The sequence below is a fragment of the Xenia sp. Carnegie-2017 genome, unplaced genomic scaffold, assembly GCF_021976095.1.
Source record: "Xenia sp. Carnegie-2017 unplaced genomic scaffold, XeniaSp_v1 HiC_scaffold_6, whole genome shotgun sequence".
Lineage (NCBI taxonomy): Eukaryota > Metazoa > Cnidaria > Anthozoa > Malacalcyonacea > Xeniidae > Xenia > Xenia sp. Carnegie-2017.
The window spans coordinates 4066018-4086303 of NW_025813526.1; the positions used below are offsets into that span (position 1 = coordinate 4066018).

At 37.1% G+C, this 20286-nt stretch overlaps 1 protein-coding gene and 1 long non-coding RNA gene across 2 annotated transcripts in view; one reads left to right on the forward strand and one right to left on the reverse strand.

Annotated features, from left to right (window-relative positions):
* Positions 1-9590: 9590 nt before the first annotated feature.
* Positions 9591-15016, forward strand: LOC124457651. Its single transcript, XR_006952709.1, has 3 exons — positions 9591-9834; positions 12205-12431; positions 15005-15016. It is a non-coding gene; the product is annotated as an uncharacterized LOC124457651 (long non-coding RNA).
* A 3449-nt stretch (positions 15017-18465) lies between these two features.
* The window catches only part of LOC124457787 (angiogenic factor with G patch and FHA domains 1-like), a 34494-nt gene continuing 32673 nt past the window's right edge, over positions 18466-20286 (reverse strand). The window contains exon 15 of the mRNA XM_047007954.1: positions 18466-18893. Within this exon, the coding sequence (XP_046863910.1) occupies positions 18660-18893 (234 nt within the window). The 3' untranslated portion in view covers positions 18466-18659. The remainder of the gene's footprint in view (positions 18894-20286) is intronic.

Sequence of the window (20286 nt, forward strand, 5' to 3'; positions counted from 1 at the left end):
AAGTAATTTATTTTCTCTTTTATATAGAGAGATCAAGTAAAAATAGCAACACTAGCAACTCTACTTTTCTTGAAGAAGAGCAAGAACAAAAAGATGATAACAATGAACTAGATCAAAATGTTTCAACCACATCTTCCACAAAGCGCCCAATTAATGTCTCAGACAAGGAATCAAGAGCTACAAAAGCACAAAAAAGAGATATTGAAGAAAGAGGAATTTTGAAAAAAGCTGGAGATCTCCTAGAAATTATTGCATCAGGGAAAAAATCAAGCTTGAGTTCAGTCTATGTTTCTTCTGCTGATGAAAGTACTGATGATTTGTTTGGAAGGTATATATCATCTGAAATTAAATGTATTGAAAATGATTCAGCAAAAAGGTTGGCTAAAGTACGAATACAGAATATTTTGTTTGAAGCACAGTCAACTTCAGTTTGTACAACTTTCTCCACTACAAGTCCAGTACCCTATTCCAGTTCTCACTACAGTCACAGCCCATGCTCATCTGTACAATCAGGCACTAGTGACAGTCCTAGTCCTACATCTTATCAGCCTTTGACTAATCAATTGGTATTTGATCAGATGGCTGAAAAGACCTACCAAACTCTTTAGAACAAGAACAAGAACAAAAATAAATATAAATAGTTGTTTGCTTTTTATTTTATACAAAAACTAGTTGATAACAAAAGTTGGTGACACAGAAGGTAAAAAAAACATGCTTTTAGTAAATTTACATGGGTGTTGTGCTTGACAATCTTTCATTTTTTTGTCTATAATATCATGCAATACTTTGTACCATTTTGGTCTAAATAATCAAATATTACTAACCCAAGATCAAGCTTTGTTTATATTTTGCTCATGTTTGTTTATATTTTGCTCATGTTTGCTTATATTTTGCTCATTTGCCAAGGAACTGATCCTGCATCTGAACTAAAGTAGTTGCAGATGTGTTCTCGAACAGATTGGGCTGTAGATGTTGATCTGTTACTTCCTTGCTGTCCCAAAGAAGTCATCCCACTTGCAATAGGTTGACTTCTCCATTCACCTTCAATCACATCATGGGTAAAATGATCCTCTCTATCCATCATAGACTGTGGAGTGTAAATGTTCCATCCTTCATTTCTGGCTCGCAAAAAGTTGTGCAAGGAGCAACAAGCTAAAACTATCTATTCAACTGAATCAGGTTGTAAGGCTATTGGTGTCATGAATACCCTAAATCTATTTGCTAATATGCCAAAAGCATTTTCTACTATTCTGCGAGCTCGGCTTAACCTGTAATTGAATATGCGTTGTTTCATTGTCATGCTGCGTTGACCATATGGTTTCATCAGATAAGGTTTGAGTGGAAAAGCATCATCTGCCACAATTACATATGGGATTTGAGTTACATCACCTGGCAAGGATGTCGGACTTGGCAGGTTTAGGCTGTTTGTTTCCAGTGCATTGCTTAGTGATGATTCTCTGAACACTCCACCATTTTTTACCAATGTCAATATACAGAAATTTGTAGTCAGCATCAACCAATGCTAGAAGTACAATACTAAAGTTGTTTTTATAGTTAAAATAAAAGGAAACACTATTGTTGGGTGCCTTCAATAATATGTGCTTCCCATCCAAAGCACCCACGCAGTTAGGGAAGTTCCATCTCTTTGAAAAGGCTTGTTCTACTTTCCTCCAATCCTCTTCAGTTGTTGGAACCTACATGTAAAACAATTAGAATACTGCTTTACTGCAACCAACAAGTATTTGCATTGCCAATTAAATTAGCGAGGATAATGTTAATATATGTATTTTTTGGAGGAAACAATTACCTTAATGTAATCCTTGAGGACTTCACATATAGCATCACATGTTTCTGGGATTATTTGCCCCATAGTTTGTCTAGCTATCCTGTACAAGAATTGTAAGCTGCTGTACGATTCACCTAGAGAAACACAATGAATGTCTCGCTTCTATTCAAACAACGTCATTACATGTTTAGCCTAAAGTCCACACATGTCCCCACGCTCACTTTTCATCGATACTGATACATAAGTTAGCAATTACAAACCTGTTGCTAAGAAACGTAGGGTTACTGCCAAACGTTCACCTGCTGGAATAGAACGTCTCATGTTTGTATCTTTTTTTGTTATTAATGGCGTAATCAAGCTTTCTAGGACACCAAACGATTCCGGATCCATTCGTAGAAATTTTTTGTATCCATTCGAATCTGACAAGCGCAATTCTTTCACTAAATGCTGGCATGCCCCATACTGCTGTCTTTTTTTCATCCATTCTCTTATCCAAACAGTTCTTTTTTTCTGTCTTCTGCGTCGTTGTTTAATTGCTATGTATAAAACAATGGCAGCACAAGTAGCAGCGGTCAGGTCGTCTCCCGCCATATTTCAAAAACAAACAAAATGACTCCGCAAAGTTTCAGAAACATTTAGTTCGTTTGTCATGTTAAGTTTCTCAAAGTTTTGTATCGGAGACCATGTCTTGGAAACAAAAGTCTCGGAGACCACGTCGTGTGTCACAGGCTTAAATATGTGTAGTGGTGTAGAGAAAAATCACAAAACAATTCATCCCGACAAGCCTGTTTCGTGATTGCTCACTCTTCAGGGGATTTAATGAATAAAATACTTAAATGCTTAAAATATATATACAAGATGACGGAAGTTAGTGTATTAATCAAGGTGTATAGTTTCAAGTTAGATGACGGAAGTTAGAGTATTAATTAAGGTGTATGGTTACAAATTACATAGGAGTGTGACAGGAGTGTGACTGGTTACAAATTACATAGGAGTGTGTCACGAAACAGGCTTGTCGGGATGAATCTGTAGTTTTGTGATTTTTCTCTACAACACTACACATATTTACGCTCTGCTCTCGGGCATCGAGCACTGTTTTATACGGAAAATCATAAATTATAAACTTCCTATTACGCTCCAAGATAAATTTTTGTTGAGCACTCTACGATAATCCGCAATGGAGAAATTCAACTTCAACTACAGCATCAAGAACATTCCTCTACCATCACCGAATGAATACTTACAACGACTTATTGAAAAATCTGTGACCTTCCTTGGTAATATGCGCTGGAAAGCTTACTTCTTCCTTAACCCGAATACTACCACCGATTATAAAGATACCTATGGCTTCAAGAGTACTAAAAACCCTCCACCGATCGACGACCTAAAAGATTTCGAGAATGACATGACGAAAATGATACAATCGATAAAGTTTAAAGACGTGAACAGCACATTCCTTAACAAAATGAAAGACCACACCACTACCATGAAACACGAAACGAAGCTACTAATCGCTGCCGACAAAACAACAAATTTCTACAAACTAGACAAGCCAGCATACTACGACCTCCTTGAACAAAACATCACAAAATCATACAAGAAATCAAACGCCGACACAATAAAAGCCATCCACACCGAAGACAAAAATATCACATCACGACTGGGTATATCTGACAGAGTAGAAGCCACTGCCCATAAAAATGCATTCATAACACTCAAAGACCATAAACCAAACTTTACGAACAAACCAACCTGCCGACTTATCAACCCAACAAAATCTGAAGTTGGTAAAATTAGCAAGAAAATACTGGACAGAATTAACAACAACATCATAAAAACAACCTCATACAACCAATGGAAAAACTCATCATCTGTGATCCAGTGGTTCAAATCTATCAAACACAAAAAAAACGTCACCTTCATATCCTTCGACATCGTAGACTTTTATCCATCCATTAATCAAGACCTACTAAACAAAGCACTGGATTTTGCCTCAACCTACGACAACATCACAAACGCCGAAAAAAACATCATTATACACGCTAAGAATTCATTCCTTATACACAACCAACAACCCTGGCAAAAGAAATATAACTTAACATTCGACGTCACAATGGGTAGCTTCGACGGAGCTGAGACATGCGAACTCGTAGGAAGCTACCTCCTTTCTCAACTACAAAACACCACAACAGACATAGGACTTTGTCGAGACGACGGACTTGCCATTTCAAACACCACACCACGAGAAACAGAGAACATTAAAAAGGAAATATGTCGGATATTCAACAACAATGGACTACGCATAACTATTGAAGCAAACAAAAAAATCATCAACTTCCTTGACATCACCTTCAATCTTAACAATTTTTCATATCGCCCTCACACAAAACCCAACACTTCTCTGCAATACGTCCACAGCGAAAGCAACCATCCACCAACCATAACGCAGAACATACCCGACGCCATCAACAAACGTCTATCTTCACTATCATCCGACAAAGCATCATTTGACCAAATAACTGCACCATACCAAAAAGCACTCGACGAAAACGGATACCGATACACACTAAAATTCGACTCAGACGCTACTACCAAACGGAAAAACAGACTTCGACAAAATATACTTTGGTACAACCCTCCATTCAGCAAAAACGTCTACACGAACAAATTCCTTTCATTAATCGACAAACACTTCCCCATAGACCATAAACTCAGGAAAATATTCAACCGTAACACCATCAAACTCAGCTACAGCTGCATGAACAATATCGAACAAATAATCAACAACCATAACAAACATATACTGAGAACATCAGACAAAACTAACGACAACACCGCGAACAAAAAGACACTTACAAAAACATGCAACTGCCGACAAAAACAAAACTGCCCACTTAACGGAAACTGCCTGCAGTCATCCGTTGTTTACCAAGCTATTGTAAAACGCAAAGACAATAACACAACTGAGACGTACATTGGACTTACAGAAAACGAATTTAAGACTAGACATAGAAATCACACTGCCTCTTTCCGCCACAAAAAACTACGAAACTCGACCGAGCTCAGTAAGCACATTTGGACCCTTAAAGACAGCAATATCGACCACGACATCTCATGGAACATCATCACACACAGCAAACCATACAACAGCACCTGTAAAAGATGCAACCTTTGCCCCAAAGAAAAATTCTTCATCCTCTACCAACCATCCAAATCATCCCTCAATAAACGCAACGAACTTGTTTCCTCTTGTCGCCATAGATCCAAAACACTCCTATCTAATTTGTAACCATACACCTTAATTAATACTCTAACTTCCGTCATCTAACTTGAAACTATACACCTTGATTAATACACTAACTTCCGTCATCTTGTATATATATTTTAAGCATTTAAAGTGGTTATATCACGAATTTTAGCCCCCCTTTTTTATTAGCTAAATTGAAAGACCTTGTTTCAGTGATTTTAAATCTGCAATTATAATTGAAATTGGATTGGTGAAAGTGATTTTACGGACGTTCAAAGTCACGATTTTCAGCATTTTTTTTGCGAACTTTTTGATCGGTATGCTAATGACTTGTGACGTAGAAAGTTGAACACATATATCAACATGGCGTATTCTACTAGTAATCTTAATAAGAAACGCGGAGGAAAACGCTGTGTTGCTGGCGGACCTAATGAAATTAGTTGCGCCAATGATTCAAAAACCGAAGGAATGTCGATGCATCTGTTTCCTAAAAAAGAAACAGAGCCGCAAAGACATAGAAAATGGTAAATTTTGTGCGTAAACATAGACCGGGTTTTGAGGCTTCCTCTACCTCGTGTCTGTGTTCTGCGCATTTTGAAGATTCTTGTTTTGACCTTAATTTGAGCGTGTAAGTCAAGCTCAAAAGAAGGATGAAGAAAGATGCTATCCCAACCATTGACGTGGCTGGGATTCCTGAACCATTACAGGACGAAATAACCGATCGAAAGCGAAGACAAGTAAGTTTACGCTTGTTTATGTTAATTTTTCTTTTGTCATATGTAAATTCGATATAAGTTTTGTAGATTATTCGACATACTCTCCATAAGCCATCGCTGAAGGAAACATGTTCTCTCAATGAGGAAGTACCATCTACTAGTGATGAAGCTGAGCATGTTTAAGTATGCACTGGGGAAGCAAACGATTCGCCATTTGAACGGCTTGCTATTTTCCATTTTTTCATTTATGCTATGATTCAATTCCATATATTTTTTCTTTTGTCTTTTTTCATTGAAGAAAAGATATTCTTTCATTTAATTCTTTCAGCTTAACCTCTCAGTAGTTGCACCAATTTGTTTTTATTGTTTACTCTTGTTTCAAACCATTAAACTGCATGTCAACTTATATAGTGCATCCATGTATCTCCTATTTGGTTTTCATCTAGGCATATTTCCTGACCATTCCAAACTCAGCAAAGAAGGTCAACAGTCTCTACAGTGCACAAGTTAGAAGACTATTCCATCATCGCCCCTCTGATGGTATGTAACCTGTTGTGTTACCACTTGGATATGCTTTCCGAATAAAGTGGTAAACACAAGCAGGTAAAGGCCGAGTATTCTCCCATCCCATAGACCCACAAAACCATCGCATCAACCATCTGTATGCCACAGCTCTCAAGTACCTGAAGTAAATAAAAAGGTTGGACTAATTATTGTTGATGAAACAATGTTGATTATAACATTGTTTCTCATACAATTTACAATCTTACATATTTAATGATTGTGATGCTTGGCGGCGATAAGCACGTCCATTCCTATCTCTCAATAGTGGCCCGACGTTTTCAAGGACAGCCTCATGAACTAAAGGCCCAAATTTGGCATGCTGTGTTATGCATGATATTTTCTCAATGCTGCCATCGAATGTCATTTTCTGCAAAGCTGGTCCAATTTCCTTACAGCATCTGTACTCTAATGCGCCTTCTAACAAATCGGTATGACAGCATTGACAATTACACCTGAAACGTGGGAGCATTCTGGTTTATAAAGTAACTTTATGTATATTACAAACAGGAGAAAACAACAACTTACCATTCACCAAGTGGAATTACGCCATCACTTCGTTGTTCTAATGTCGCAGGGAGAATTCCATCGGGATCATCTGGAGTATGCACTTCATCACCATCTCCTGCTAGCGGTTCATCGTCATATGCGAAGTCGTTTAAATGCTCGACATAACCCACGGATTCCGAGCTCGAATCAGATACGCATTCAGACATCGAATTCGAATTATCTGAGCACTGATTTGAGGCCATACTTTCCGGAAAACTTGTTTTTTAATATTTTATTGACAATACTGTCATTATTTGTTTTTAAGACAAGAAAAACGACAACAAAATGACCTTCTATAATATAATATTATATTGACGGAAACAGACGTGTTCAACTATCTACGTCACAAGTATCAATATGGCGTCGTAAAAAATTCGCAAATAGTACCCGACTTTGGAGGCAAAATTAAGCAACTTATATTTATCTGTTTAAGTCCATATCCGGCAGTTTAAGTCCATATCCGTTTAAGTCCATATTAAGTCCATATCCGTAGTCCATTGTTGTTGAATATCCGGCGTGTTTGAAATGGCAAGTCCGTCGTCTTGTCCAAGGACCAAGGACTTTATCGAGACGACGGACTTGCCATTTCAAACACCACACCACGAGAAACAGAGAACATTAAAAAGGAAATATGCCGGATATTCAACAACAATGGACTACGCATAACTATTGAAGCAAACAAAAAAATCATCAACTTCCTCGACATCACCTTCAATCTTAACAATTTTTCATATCGCCCTTACACAAAACCCAACTCTTCTCTGCAATACGTCCACAGCGAAAGCAACCATCCACCAACCATAACGAAGAACATACCCGACGCCATCAACAAACGTCTATCTTCACTATCATCCGACAAAGCATCATTTGACCAAATAACTGCACCATACCAAAAAGCACTCGACGAAAACGGATACCGATACACACTAAAATTCGACTCAGACGCTACTACCAAACGGAAAAACAGACTTCGACAAAATATACTTTGGTACAACCCTCCATTCAGCAAAAACGTCTACACGAACATCGGCCACAAATTCCTTTCATTAATCGACAAACACTTCCCCATAGACCATAAACTCAGGAAAATATTCAACCGTAACACCATCAAACTCAGCTACAGCTGCATGAACAATATCGAACAAATAATCAACAACCATAACAAACATATACTGAGAACATCAGACAAAACTAACGACAACACCGCGAACAAAAAGACACTTACAAAAACATGCAATTGCCGACAAAAACAAAACTGCCCACTTAACGGAAATTGCCTGCAGTCATCCGTTGTTTACCAAGCTACTGTAAAACGCAAAGACAATAACACAACTGAGACGTACATTGGACTTACAGAAAACGAATTTAAGACTAGACATAGAAATCACACTGCCTCTTTCCGCCACAAAAAAACTACGAAACTCGACCGAGCTCAGTAAGCACATTTGGACCCTTAAAGACAGCAATATCGACCACGACATCTCATGGAACATCATTACACACAGCAAACCATACAACAGCACCAGTAAAAGATGCAACCTTCGCCTTAAAGAAAAATTCTTCATCCTGTACCAACCATCCAAATCATCCCTCAATAAACGCAACGAACTTATTTCCTCTTGTCGCCATAGATCCAAAACACTCCTATGTAATTTGTAACCATACACCGTAATTAATACTCTAACTTCCGTCATCTAACTTGAAACTATACACCTTGATTAATACACTAGCTTCCGTCATCATCTTGTATATATATTTAAGCATTTAAGTATTTTATTCATTAAATCCCTGAAGAGTGAGCAATCACGAAACAGGCTTGTCGGGATGAAATTGTAGTTTTGTGTATTTTCTTCTCCTTACTATATATATATATATATATATATATATATATAGGAAGTTTTGTTTATTTCAATCTCCGTAAGCACAGTGCTCGATGCTTAAGAGCAGAGCGTAAATATTGATGAGAAAAAGAAAATACACAAAAACTACAATTTCATCCCGACAAGCCTGTTTCGTGATTTCTCACTCTTCAGGGGATAATATTAAATGAATACAAAGCATGTGCTAGATATATATACAAGAGGAAGTTAGGTTAAAAATTGAGATAGAATTACATAATATATTGAGTGTTCGATTACAAATTACATAAAAGTGCTTTGTGTCTATGGCGACAAGAGGAAATAAGTTCGTTACGTTTGTTGAGTGATGATAGTTGTGGTTGGTAGGTGATGAAGAGTTTTTCTTTCAGGCATAGGTTGCATCTTTTGTTGGCGCTGTTGTACGGTTTGCTGTGAGTAATGATGTTCCATGAGATATTGTGAGCGATGTTGTTGTCTTTTAGTGTCCATATGTGTTTGCTGAGTTCGGTGGAGTTTCTTAGTTTTTTGTGGCGAAAAGAGGCAATATGGTTCCTGTGTCGAGTCTTAAATTCGTTTTCTGTAAGTCCGATGTAGGTCTCAGTTGTGTTATTGTCTAAACGTTTAACAGTTGCTTGGTAGATGACAGATGATTGTAGGCAGTTTCCGTTAAGTGGGCAGTTTTGTTTTTGACGGCAGTTGCATGTTTTAGTTTGTGTATTTTTGTCATTGATGGTTCATTAGTATTGTCAGGTTCTCTCAATATGCGTTTGTTATGGTTATTAATAATATGTTCCATATTGTTCATGCAGCTGTAACTTAATTTAATTGTGTTGCGGTTAAATAGTTTTCTGAGTTTGTGGTCTATGGGGAAGTGCTTGTCAATTAGTGAAATGAATTTGTAGCCGATGTTTGTGCTGACGTTCTTGCTGTATGGTGGGTTGTACCAGAGTATGTTATTTCTAAGTCTGTTTTTCCGTTTCGTAGTAGCGTTTGGGTCATATTTCAGCGTGTAATGATATCCATTTTCGTCAAGTGCTTTTTGGTATGGAGGGATTGCTTGGTCGAATGATGCTCTGTCGGATGATAAGGATGAAAGGCGTTTGTTAATGGTATCGGGTATGTTCTTTGTAATGCTTGGAGGATGGTTGCTTTCGTGGTGGATGTATTGCAAAGAGGTGTTGGGCTTAGTGTAAGGTCGATGGGAAGAATTCTTTAGGTCGAACGTAATGTCGAGGAAGTTAATGGATATCATTACACGCTGAAATATGACCCAAACGCTACTACGAAACGGAAAAACAGACTTAGAAATAACATACTCTGGTACAACCCACCATACAGCAAGAACGTCAGCACAAACATCGGCTACAAATTCATTTCACTAATTGACAAGCACTTCCCCATAGACCACAAACTCAGAAAACTATTTAACCGCAACACAATTAAATTAAGTTACAGCTGCATGAACAATATGGAACATATTATTAATAACCATAACAAACGCATATTGAGAGAACCTGACAATACTAATGACACCATCAATGACAAAATACACAAACAAAACATGCAACTGCCGTCAAAAACAAAACTGCTCACTTAACGGAAACTGCCTACAATCATCTGTCATCTACCAAGCAACTGTTAAACGTTTAGACAATAACACAACTGAGACCTACATCGGACTTACAGAAAACGAATTTAAGACTCGACACAGAAACCATACTGCCTCTTTTCGCCACAAAAAACTAAGAAACTCCACCGAACTCAGCAAACACATATGGACACTAAAGACAACAACATCGCTCACAATATCTCATGGAACATCATCACTCACAGCAAACCGTACAACAGCGCCAACAAAGATGCAACCTATGCCTGAAAGAAAAACTCTTCATCACCTACCAACCACAACTATCATCACTCAACAAACGTAACGAACTTATTTCCTCTTGTCGCCATAGACACAAAGTACTTTATGTAATTTGTAATCGAACACTCAATATATTATGTAATTCTATCTCAATTTAACCTAACTTCCTCTTGTATATATATTAGCACATGCTTTGTATTCATTTAATATTATCCCCTGAAGAGTGAGAAATCACGAAACAGGCTTGTCGGGATGAAATTGTAGTTTTGTGTATTTTCTTTTCTCATCATATATATATATATATATATATATATATATAGGAAGTTTTGTTTATTTGAATCTCCGTAAGTACAGTGCTCGATGCTTAAGAGCAGAGCGTAAATATTGATGAGAAGAAGAAAATACACAAAAACTACAATTTCATCCCGAATAGCCTGTTTCGTGATTTCTCACTCTTCAGGGGATAATATTGAATGAATACAAAGCATGTGCTAGATTATATATACAAGAGGAAGTTAGGTTAAAAATTGAGATAGAATTACATAATATATTGAGTGTACGATTACAAATTACATAAAAGTGCTTTGTGTCTATGGCGACAAGAGGAGATAAGTTCGTTACGTTTGTTGAGTGATGATAGTTGTGGTTGGTAGGTGATGAAGAATTTTTCTTTCAGGCATAGGTTGCATCTTTTGTTGGCGCTGTTGTACGGTTTGCTGTGAGTAATGATGTTCCATGAGATATTGTGAGCGATGTTGTTGTCTTTTAGTGTCCATATGTGTTTGCTGAGTTCGGTGGAGTTTCTTAGTTTTTTGTGGCGAAAAGAGGCAATATGGTTCCTGTGTCGAGTCTTAAATTCGTTTTCTGTAAGTCCGATGTAGGTCTCAGTTGTGTTATTGTCTAAACGTTTAACAGTTGCTTGGTAGATGACAGATGATTGTAGGCAGTTTCCGTTAAGTGGGCAGTTTTGTTTTTGACGGCAGTTGCATGTTTTAGTTTGTGTATTTTTGTCATTGATGGTTCATTAGTATTGTCAGGTTCTCTCAATATGCGTTTGTTATGGTTATTAATAATATGTTCCATATTGTTCATGCAGCTGTAACTTAATTTAATTGTGTTGCGGTTAAATAGTTTTCTGAGTTTGTGGTCTATGGGAAAGTGCTTGTCAATTAGTGAAATGAATTTGTAGCCGATGTTTGTGCTGACGTTCTTGCTGTATGGTGGGTTGTACCAGAGTATGTTATTTCTAAGTCTGTTTTTCCGTTTCGTAGTAGCGTTTGGGTCATATTTCAGCGTGTAATGATATCCATTTTCGTCAAGTGCTTTTTGGTATGGAGGAATTGCTTGGTCGAATGATGCTCCGTTGGATGATAAGGATGAAAGGCGTTTGTTAATGGTATCTGGTATGTTCTTTGTAATGCTTGGAGGATGGTTGCTTTCGTGGTGGATGTATTGCAAAGAGGTGTTGGGCTTGGTGTAAGGTCGATGGGAAGAATTCTTTAGATTGAACGTAATGTCGAGGAAGTTAATGACTTTTTTGTTAGCTTCGATAGTGATACGCAATCCGTTGTTGTTAAATACGCGGCATATCTCTTTTTTAATTTTTGCTGTTTCTTTAGGTGTTGCTTTAGTAATGGCTAGTCCGTCGTCGCGATAGAGTCCTATGTTAGTAATGATGTGTTGCAGTTGTGAGAGTAGATAGCTTCCTACAAGTTCGCATGTTTCGGCGCCGTCGAAGCTGCCCATTGTCACGTCGAATGTGGAGTTGTATTTCTTTTGCCATGGTTATTGGTTGTGAATGAGGTATGAATTCTTGGCATGTATGATAATGTTTCTCTCTTGGTTTGTGATGTTGTCGTGGGTTGAGGCGAATTGAAGTGCTTTGTTTAAGAGGTCTTGGTTGATAGACGGGTAGAAGTCTACAATGTCGAAAGATATGAAATTGTGATTTTGTTTGTGTTTGATGGAGTTGAACCACTTGATGACAGATGACGAGTTTTTCCATTGGTTCAGCGAAGTGGCTTTTATGATATTGTTGTTTATTCTGTCAAGTATTTTTTTACTAATTTTTCCAATTTCAGATTTCGTCGGGTTGATTAGTCGGCACGTGGGTTTATTTGCGAAGTTCGGTTTGTGATCTTTGAGTGTTATGAATGCGTCTTTGTTAGCGGTGGAGTCTACTCTGTCAAATATACCCAGTTGTGATGTGATATTTTTGTCTTCGGCGTGGATGGCTTGTATTGTGTCAACGTTTATTTTCTTGTATGATTTCGTGATATTTTGTTGTAGGAGGTCGTTGTATGCTGGCTTGTCTAGTTTGTAGAAGTTTATAAAATGAAATAAAATGGACAAGTGTTTGCTGTCGCTGCTCGGAGTTTTACGCCGTTAGGGTGATCTTCAGGCAACTGACAGATTATATATTATTTGTGGACTATATACATCGAATAAAAGGTGTTAAGTTACATGACGGCATGCACTAAACATATCGGAACGTTTATTTAAAATGTTCTTTTTACGTTCTTTCAGGATAAGTAGCCTTTCTTCAAGGCAAAGACGGCAGGTTTTTTGGTTTTTCTTCGGAGGTGGAAGTTGTTTGATGAAGTCCCATTTAATGTTGTAGTTACGTTTGTTTTCTTTCTGTGTCCACGTGTATTTAGAAAGTTCTGTCTCGTTGCAGTATTAAATGTTCGTAATTGATTTAGTGTGGTTTCGATATCGTGTCTTAAAAGCGCATGCAGTAACACCTATATACGTTTTTGTCAGTTGTTGGCCTGAAACCCAAAGTGATTTACAAAGCCGACGTGACAACGTTTTCTAACGTTAAATACGGTTTGTTAAAAATGCTACCTTTGCAGGAAAACCTGGAAGTGGCATTAAAAGTTCACAATGTATGCAATGAAATATTTGAAGTAGATAATATAAATGAAGTTGATTCAGAGGAAGAGCATAATATGGATGTGGTTTGTAATATCTGAGTATGGTATATATGTTGATGAGGAAGAATCTGTTAACGAACAAGAAGAAGGAGAGAAATCTCACCTGTCACGGGAAGCCTGCGTAGCTGAATTAAACATATTGGTTGAAAATGTTAACCACTGCAAAAAAACTGCCACTGAAACGTTGTCCTCAGAAATAGTGTTTACTCAAGAAATTGTAATGCATGTCCTTGAATACGTAAAGAAGATTAGTAGCATGGCCATACGTTTACAAAGCAATTGTGAGGATATTCTCCAAGCTATTTGCACTGAGAAATCTCAAATTGGTGTTTTGGAAGAAGAAAATGATCTTGGGCGCTGCTTGATCCCGCCTACCGTCCAAAACTGTCGACTGATCTTCAGAAGAAAAAAATAATTTCGAATGGCCCATACCAACCAAAGCTCAATCATTACCTTGAGAACAGTAACATTGCGCAACACAAACAACGTATGTTTTTATCAATTTGGTACAAAGAATATCCCCATTTAGAGCACAGTATAAAGGCGGACTATGCATCTTGTTTTGTTTGTGCTATTTTTCCGAGTGGACCAGGAAGATGCCTGGGTTACTGTTCGATCATGGGATTAGATGAGAAGCGTGGGTAAAGATGAAAAAGGAAAGATGCAACAGCATTTCTCTTCCGAATCCCACAAAATTGCTTTGAGTGATTTGGCACATTTTGCCTGCAATATGAAAAACGTCGAAGTAATGTTGGAAAAGAAGTTAAGAGAAGTAAGAATACAAGAAGAAAACAATTTGAGAAACGAAGAAGCCATAAAGATCCTTTTAGACATCGCAAGAACATTAGCACTACAACAGCTAGCTTTCAGAGGGCACGATGAAAAGCACGAGGGAAACTTTATCCAAATAACAAATCTTGTTGCCAGGCATAACCCTAGACTTCAGTCATGGCTGTCAGACAAGAACATGAAACCTTATTCAGTAAGATACCTATCACCTATTTCACAAAATGAGTTTATTAGCCTTTTAACTGAAGATGTAAGGAATCGCATCGTGACAGATATCGTTTCATCTGAAATACACTCAGTCATGGCCGACACGTCTCCAAACACTTCAAATACGGACCGCCTCGTAGTGGCAGTGCGTTACTTTCACGAAAACAACGTGCCGAACGAGAGAATACTGGAGATGAAAGAGACAATTAATAAAACAGGTGAAGGCCAAGCAAAAGAGATTCTTCATTCCCTTAAATCACGATTACCTATTTGTCACTATGGGTTAGTGTATCATTCTTACAACTACACAGCTTCAATGTCTGGAACTTTTAATGGAGTTCAACAACATTTGCAGGAAATGGTTGGACGCAACATTCCATACATCCCATGTCAAGGCCATAGGTATGTGTCAAATGCACAGCATTAAACATTACCGTACAAATTACTTAGGCATTAACTATATCTTTTTAAGTATTTTTAAGACTAGTCTCTGCGTTGAATAGTTTTTCAATTTTATGTTTTTAGATCAAACAATTTCAATGAGCATTGCTCAAAGGCCTCTACATTTGTTGAGATGTATAGCTTGCTCGAAGATCTGTATGTTTTTTTCAGCAGAAGTTGCAAACGAGATTCTATGTTGTAAGAACATATGAAAAAAATTGAAAATGCTCTTAAATTGCGCAATCTCTCAAAGACGAGATGGGTGTATAGAAGTGAATCAATTGAAGAAGTATGGACATCATTTGAAGCCATACGAAATGCCTTAGCGGACATAGCAAAAATTGACAACTCATTCCAGAACCCAGCAACCTCACTCTGTAAGAAAATGGTCAAGTTTTAGTTTGTTTTTGCAGTTATGCTCATGAGGTTTATCATGAGAAAGACCAAGATCCTGACAGTACAGAAGCAGAGGCCAGAGCTCAATATCCTTGATGGTCTTCAACTGATTGATGAAACTGTTAGATCACTGGAAAGAATACGGAACACTGAATCCAAATTGAATGATCAAATAGATATTGAGTTTGCGAAGATTCTAGGCTCCGATCTCGTGGAAGAGTTTGCTAGAAAGAGTAATAAAAGATCAAGCAGACGTTTAGATGACAACCCTGAGACTTTTGCAATTATGTCACTAAAAACTAACTACCGAAAATGCGTGATTGAGGTCCTCGATTCCCTCATCAGAGAATATAGAGATAACATAAAAAGTTGTTTGCCAAAATAAAACCGTTAGCTGTTATCCTTCAGCCTCCATTGACTAAACCAAATTTTGAACAAGTTGAAAAGGTCACCGAACTTTTCCTCCATCAATTAGAGTAGATTGTATGTCACTGTATGCAGAACTTGGAATTTTTGTTAACTTTGTAAATGAGACAAAAGAAGAATGTAAGACAGTCCACGACGCCGGAAACACTGCTTTCAAAAATAAAGAAATTTTCCCAAACGTTTATAAATGCTACAAACTTCTGTTTACTGCTCCAGTAAGTGTGGCTGATATTAAAAGATCATTCAGCAAAATGAAAATTGTCAAGAACTATTTGCGCTCAACAATGAAAGGTGAAATGCTGGAAGAACTCATTGTCCTTTCAACCGAGAAGGATTTAACAGATACAATTCATCTGGATGTAGTACTAAAATCTTGGGCAGCCAGAAAAAACCGTAAACTCAGAATAAAATTTAAGTGAAAAGCAACACCTCAAGAGTACGTTGAGATGATTCTCACTTAAGAATCTTGATATGAGAACAAATATACATTGCTTTACTGTTATGTCCGAAACGGTTAAGGTATATATTTCAAAAACATGTTTTGTAATAATGTATGTGTTAGAAACCTAGTCTTCAATAAGGTTTACTAATAAACCACGCATGCAATAATAGAAATGATTATAATGATTATTGCTAGCCATAATCATTTAAGGGGTTTTTGTGGGCAACGCCCTTTGGCAGGGCAAATATTCTCCAACATCCCCCATTACTTCAAGTCTAGATACGCCCCTGTTTACATTCAGTGATGTTATCAGGACTTGCATACAAAAATGGTTTTTCTTTGGAAAACATGAAGCCCTGTGAAAGCAAACTCAGTTGATGATGCTTTTGTGCTTTAATTCTGTAGTATGCTTTAGGTTGATAGGTTGTGAAGCCTTGTTACTGGTCAATGACTTCACCAGGCGTAAAATATCTGTAGCATGTTTCTTAGTAGAAAGCTGTCTTGTATAGACACTTTTAACCATGGAAGTGGTAATAAATCCACGTTTGTGTAAAAACCACTGTTTACACTGGCATAATTTTTTTGTCCTCAAATTTATCGCACTTCTTTCTTCATTTGTACATTCTAAGCTCTTGCTGAAGATCAGTGCATTTGCCTGTTTATTCTTTTTCATGTAAGATTTGAGCTTTTGCTCTAGTATTGCACATTGAAGACCATCATAATGCTGTTGTGAAAACTTAACATTTTGCTGTTCAGGGACTTCTTCAACAGCATAAAACTTCTTTGCTAATAATGGCATATAACTGGTTTGCTCTTCATTACGATACTTCTATTAACAATTGATGTTAATAGTTCTGAGCTACGTGGAATTAGGTCTGAAGACATGCATGGGTCATGGTGAAAAAATTGGGAGAAAGTGTAACTCCTAGATTTTTAACTCTTGACTCTCCAGTCTTTGCTTGATCAGCAATGCACCTTTTTTTCTTTCTCATTATTAAAAGATCTCTCATCTAACAAGCACTGGTATCAGGAAGGGTATGAGGTTCATCGACAACACCCACTGGTAACACTATCTTCAATTCTGCTGTTCAGCAGGTCATCTAAAGAGTACATTGCGGTAGCAATATGATTGCACCCTCCATCTGTTCCTCCTAAGCAAACACCATATGCATCAACAACGCTTCCCTTGTTGCAACCATCTTGTCTACCCTTCGTCTAATTATGACAAAAAAGGTCTCGTAGCTTTCAAATCGTGTGAAGACTACAGCTTATTTCATGATGGATACGTTGAGTCATTATTGACTAGTTACTGCAGAGAGGCTCAAGTCCTCGTGTTCGTTGGCAGAGTTAAGCCATCAATGAAAGTCAAAACTAACCATGGAAGGGAATTTTATGACTTATGGCTCATTTTATGACTTATGGCCTTCAAGCAATAGTCATAAGTCATAGAAGGCATTAATAAATTGCACAAACAATCATCAGACGACGGCTGATGATTGTACAATTGCACAATCATCAGACGACAGCTTATTTTTATTTGCTCTTTAGCCTCGGTAGTCTGACATATCAATGACAATTTCATTTCGTCGACCGCACAAGCAATTGCAATGAGGCCAGGTTTGAGATAATTATTAACACAATCAATAGTGCGTACTTGCTCTACATTTCCACTTAACGACCATGTGGTACCCCTACGACGTTTACTTACAGAGATTTCTATTGCGATTCATACCGAATTGAGAAACACTAAATTTTGGATCAAGAATGTAAAATGTTGAATATCGAGTTGAAATATTCATTGAAATGTACATTAAAAAGTACATTGTTGCACTAAAAACGCGAACAATTAATTTGGCGGGGATTTGAGGCCATAAAATACGGCACAGTGAATCCATTTCATGTGTTTTACGCCAAACGAGATGTGTATAACTTATGTCGGTCATCACTATGGCGATTTTAGTATATACGGTATTACGCTGTTTGGGTCACATATTTATTCGGATTCCAGACGTTTAAAATCAAACAGAAACTTACAGAAGTTCCGAAAGGTTCTACTTAACTGTAAGTGTGCGCTCCACTCATTCCGTAAAAATCCCCCGGAATTGTTAACAGACAGACACAAATCAAGATTTCCCCAGTATAAAAGTCGCGTGGGGAATAAGTCGAGTCATGTCAAGAATAGTGTGATGCGTGGCAGCAACAACAGCAAGACTTTTCTTAAAAGAAAAACAAGTAAACTTTCATAGTTTGAGTTAGTCTTTTTAAGGATTGCCACGAGCACAACAATAACAATTGTCAAAGACCAATTTCTTGATCCTACGGTTTCAATGGTTCGTAACTATGACATCGCTTGTACAACAAAATCTTGTTTATGTTTACATTCCTTTGACATTCGCATGAGAACTATTCACAATAATTGAGAGTGTTACCATTACTTTCACCTGTCATCATCAGCAAAGATGTCAACAGTCTTAGGTTTGAAAATTCTCTTTTTCCAGTCCATATTTATCGATCCTTGCTGTGAGGACATGGGTTGGTGACCTCCACTAATAGATTTGTACCTGTCCTGCATTTTGTTCATTTGAAAAATTTTCTCGCTATGAGGCATGTGGATAGACTTGACAGGACCATAACCCAAGCCACGACCAGCTTCACGCATCGTGGCCAACACCTGAAACGTAGAAAAAAAACACCTTTTAATTTGAAGAATACTAACTACAGAATAAGCTTGCTTGCGTTTTGGGTGATAGACTACCATGCAGTAAATTAAGAAATAGAAAATACCATAAGATTGAAAAAGTCGACAAAAGAATAATTATGAAAAAAACAAAAGTAAAAATAACTGTTGCCGAAAACCAACCAAACAATTTGACATTATCGTTTACTAATTTGCTTGTGATACTAGTACAAATTACGTACTAGTGAAAAAAACACTATTTTTTAAGCTCAAAAACAAGAAGTAGAAATAATATTTATTTATTCTAAATATTGCAATTATTTCGTTAAACGATGCATTTGTCATTGATGATTGCATATTGAGCATAAAACTTTGTTGTGTTGTGATTTTGTGAGAGAATAGGGACCGCGGAAAATTTACAAATGGGGAGCTCGTATTTATTTCTGCATATGCTGCAGACCTTAATCTCAACTGATTTAAGTGGAAAGTAATGTAGTAGAACAAATATTTTTGAATATTAGCTCCCCTCCCGATTATTAATCTGCGAACGCCCTAACCAAATGCAACATTTTCAACAATATAAATAACAAAAATAAATAAAATACAAACACGAATTGCATCATCTAAACTTCATGCACTGCAGGTCTGTTTCATATGGCAATATTACTTGTTTGAAAAAAATTGTAGTACTCGAATTTGTATTTTACGTCAAATTTAACAGCTTGTCATAGGTATTGAGCACTCTATTTGCACATTTTTTTCCGCGGTAGCTTTCGCATTTTTTATGCGCAGAAGGATTGAAAACAAACAAGTGAGCGTAGCAAACGAGTTTGTTTACAATTCTTCTCAACGAGTGCAAAATGAAAATTGTAAAAACGATTTATCATACGAGTATTGAATTTTAGGATATTGTGAAATTTGCAGCTGAAGTGTAGACACAATTCAAATGTTTCAAAACAATCACCTAATTTGCATAAAAAGTACAAAACACAAAAAATATTTCAATGGGACAAACTAGTTTTTCCACCGTTTCTGCCTTAACATTAGGAAAGGAATTTCCTCAAGAAGAACTAGGTTAGTACTTTACGTTGTCTTTTTCTTTTGGACGGAAGGGTAAATAACTAGCTTAGATATTCATTTAGTTGCTTGACGAGTATTCTCCATGCTTTGAAAGTCATGTCTCGACGATGAAAATTACTGAACAAATCTAATGTCCGGCAGTATTTTTATCATTTTCCTTACATTTATTGTGAATTCGCTTACAGATATCGTTTCGGCATATTGCAAAGCCATTGATGAATGAAATAAGAAAAAATTGTTCTTGTTTTCTTTAATTTTAATGCTGTCCACCATTGGCGATAAAAGTCAATGTGTAATTTTTCACTAG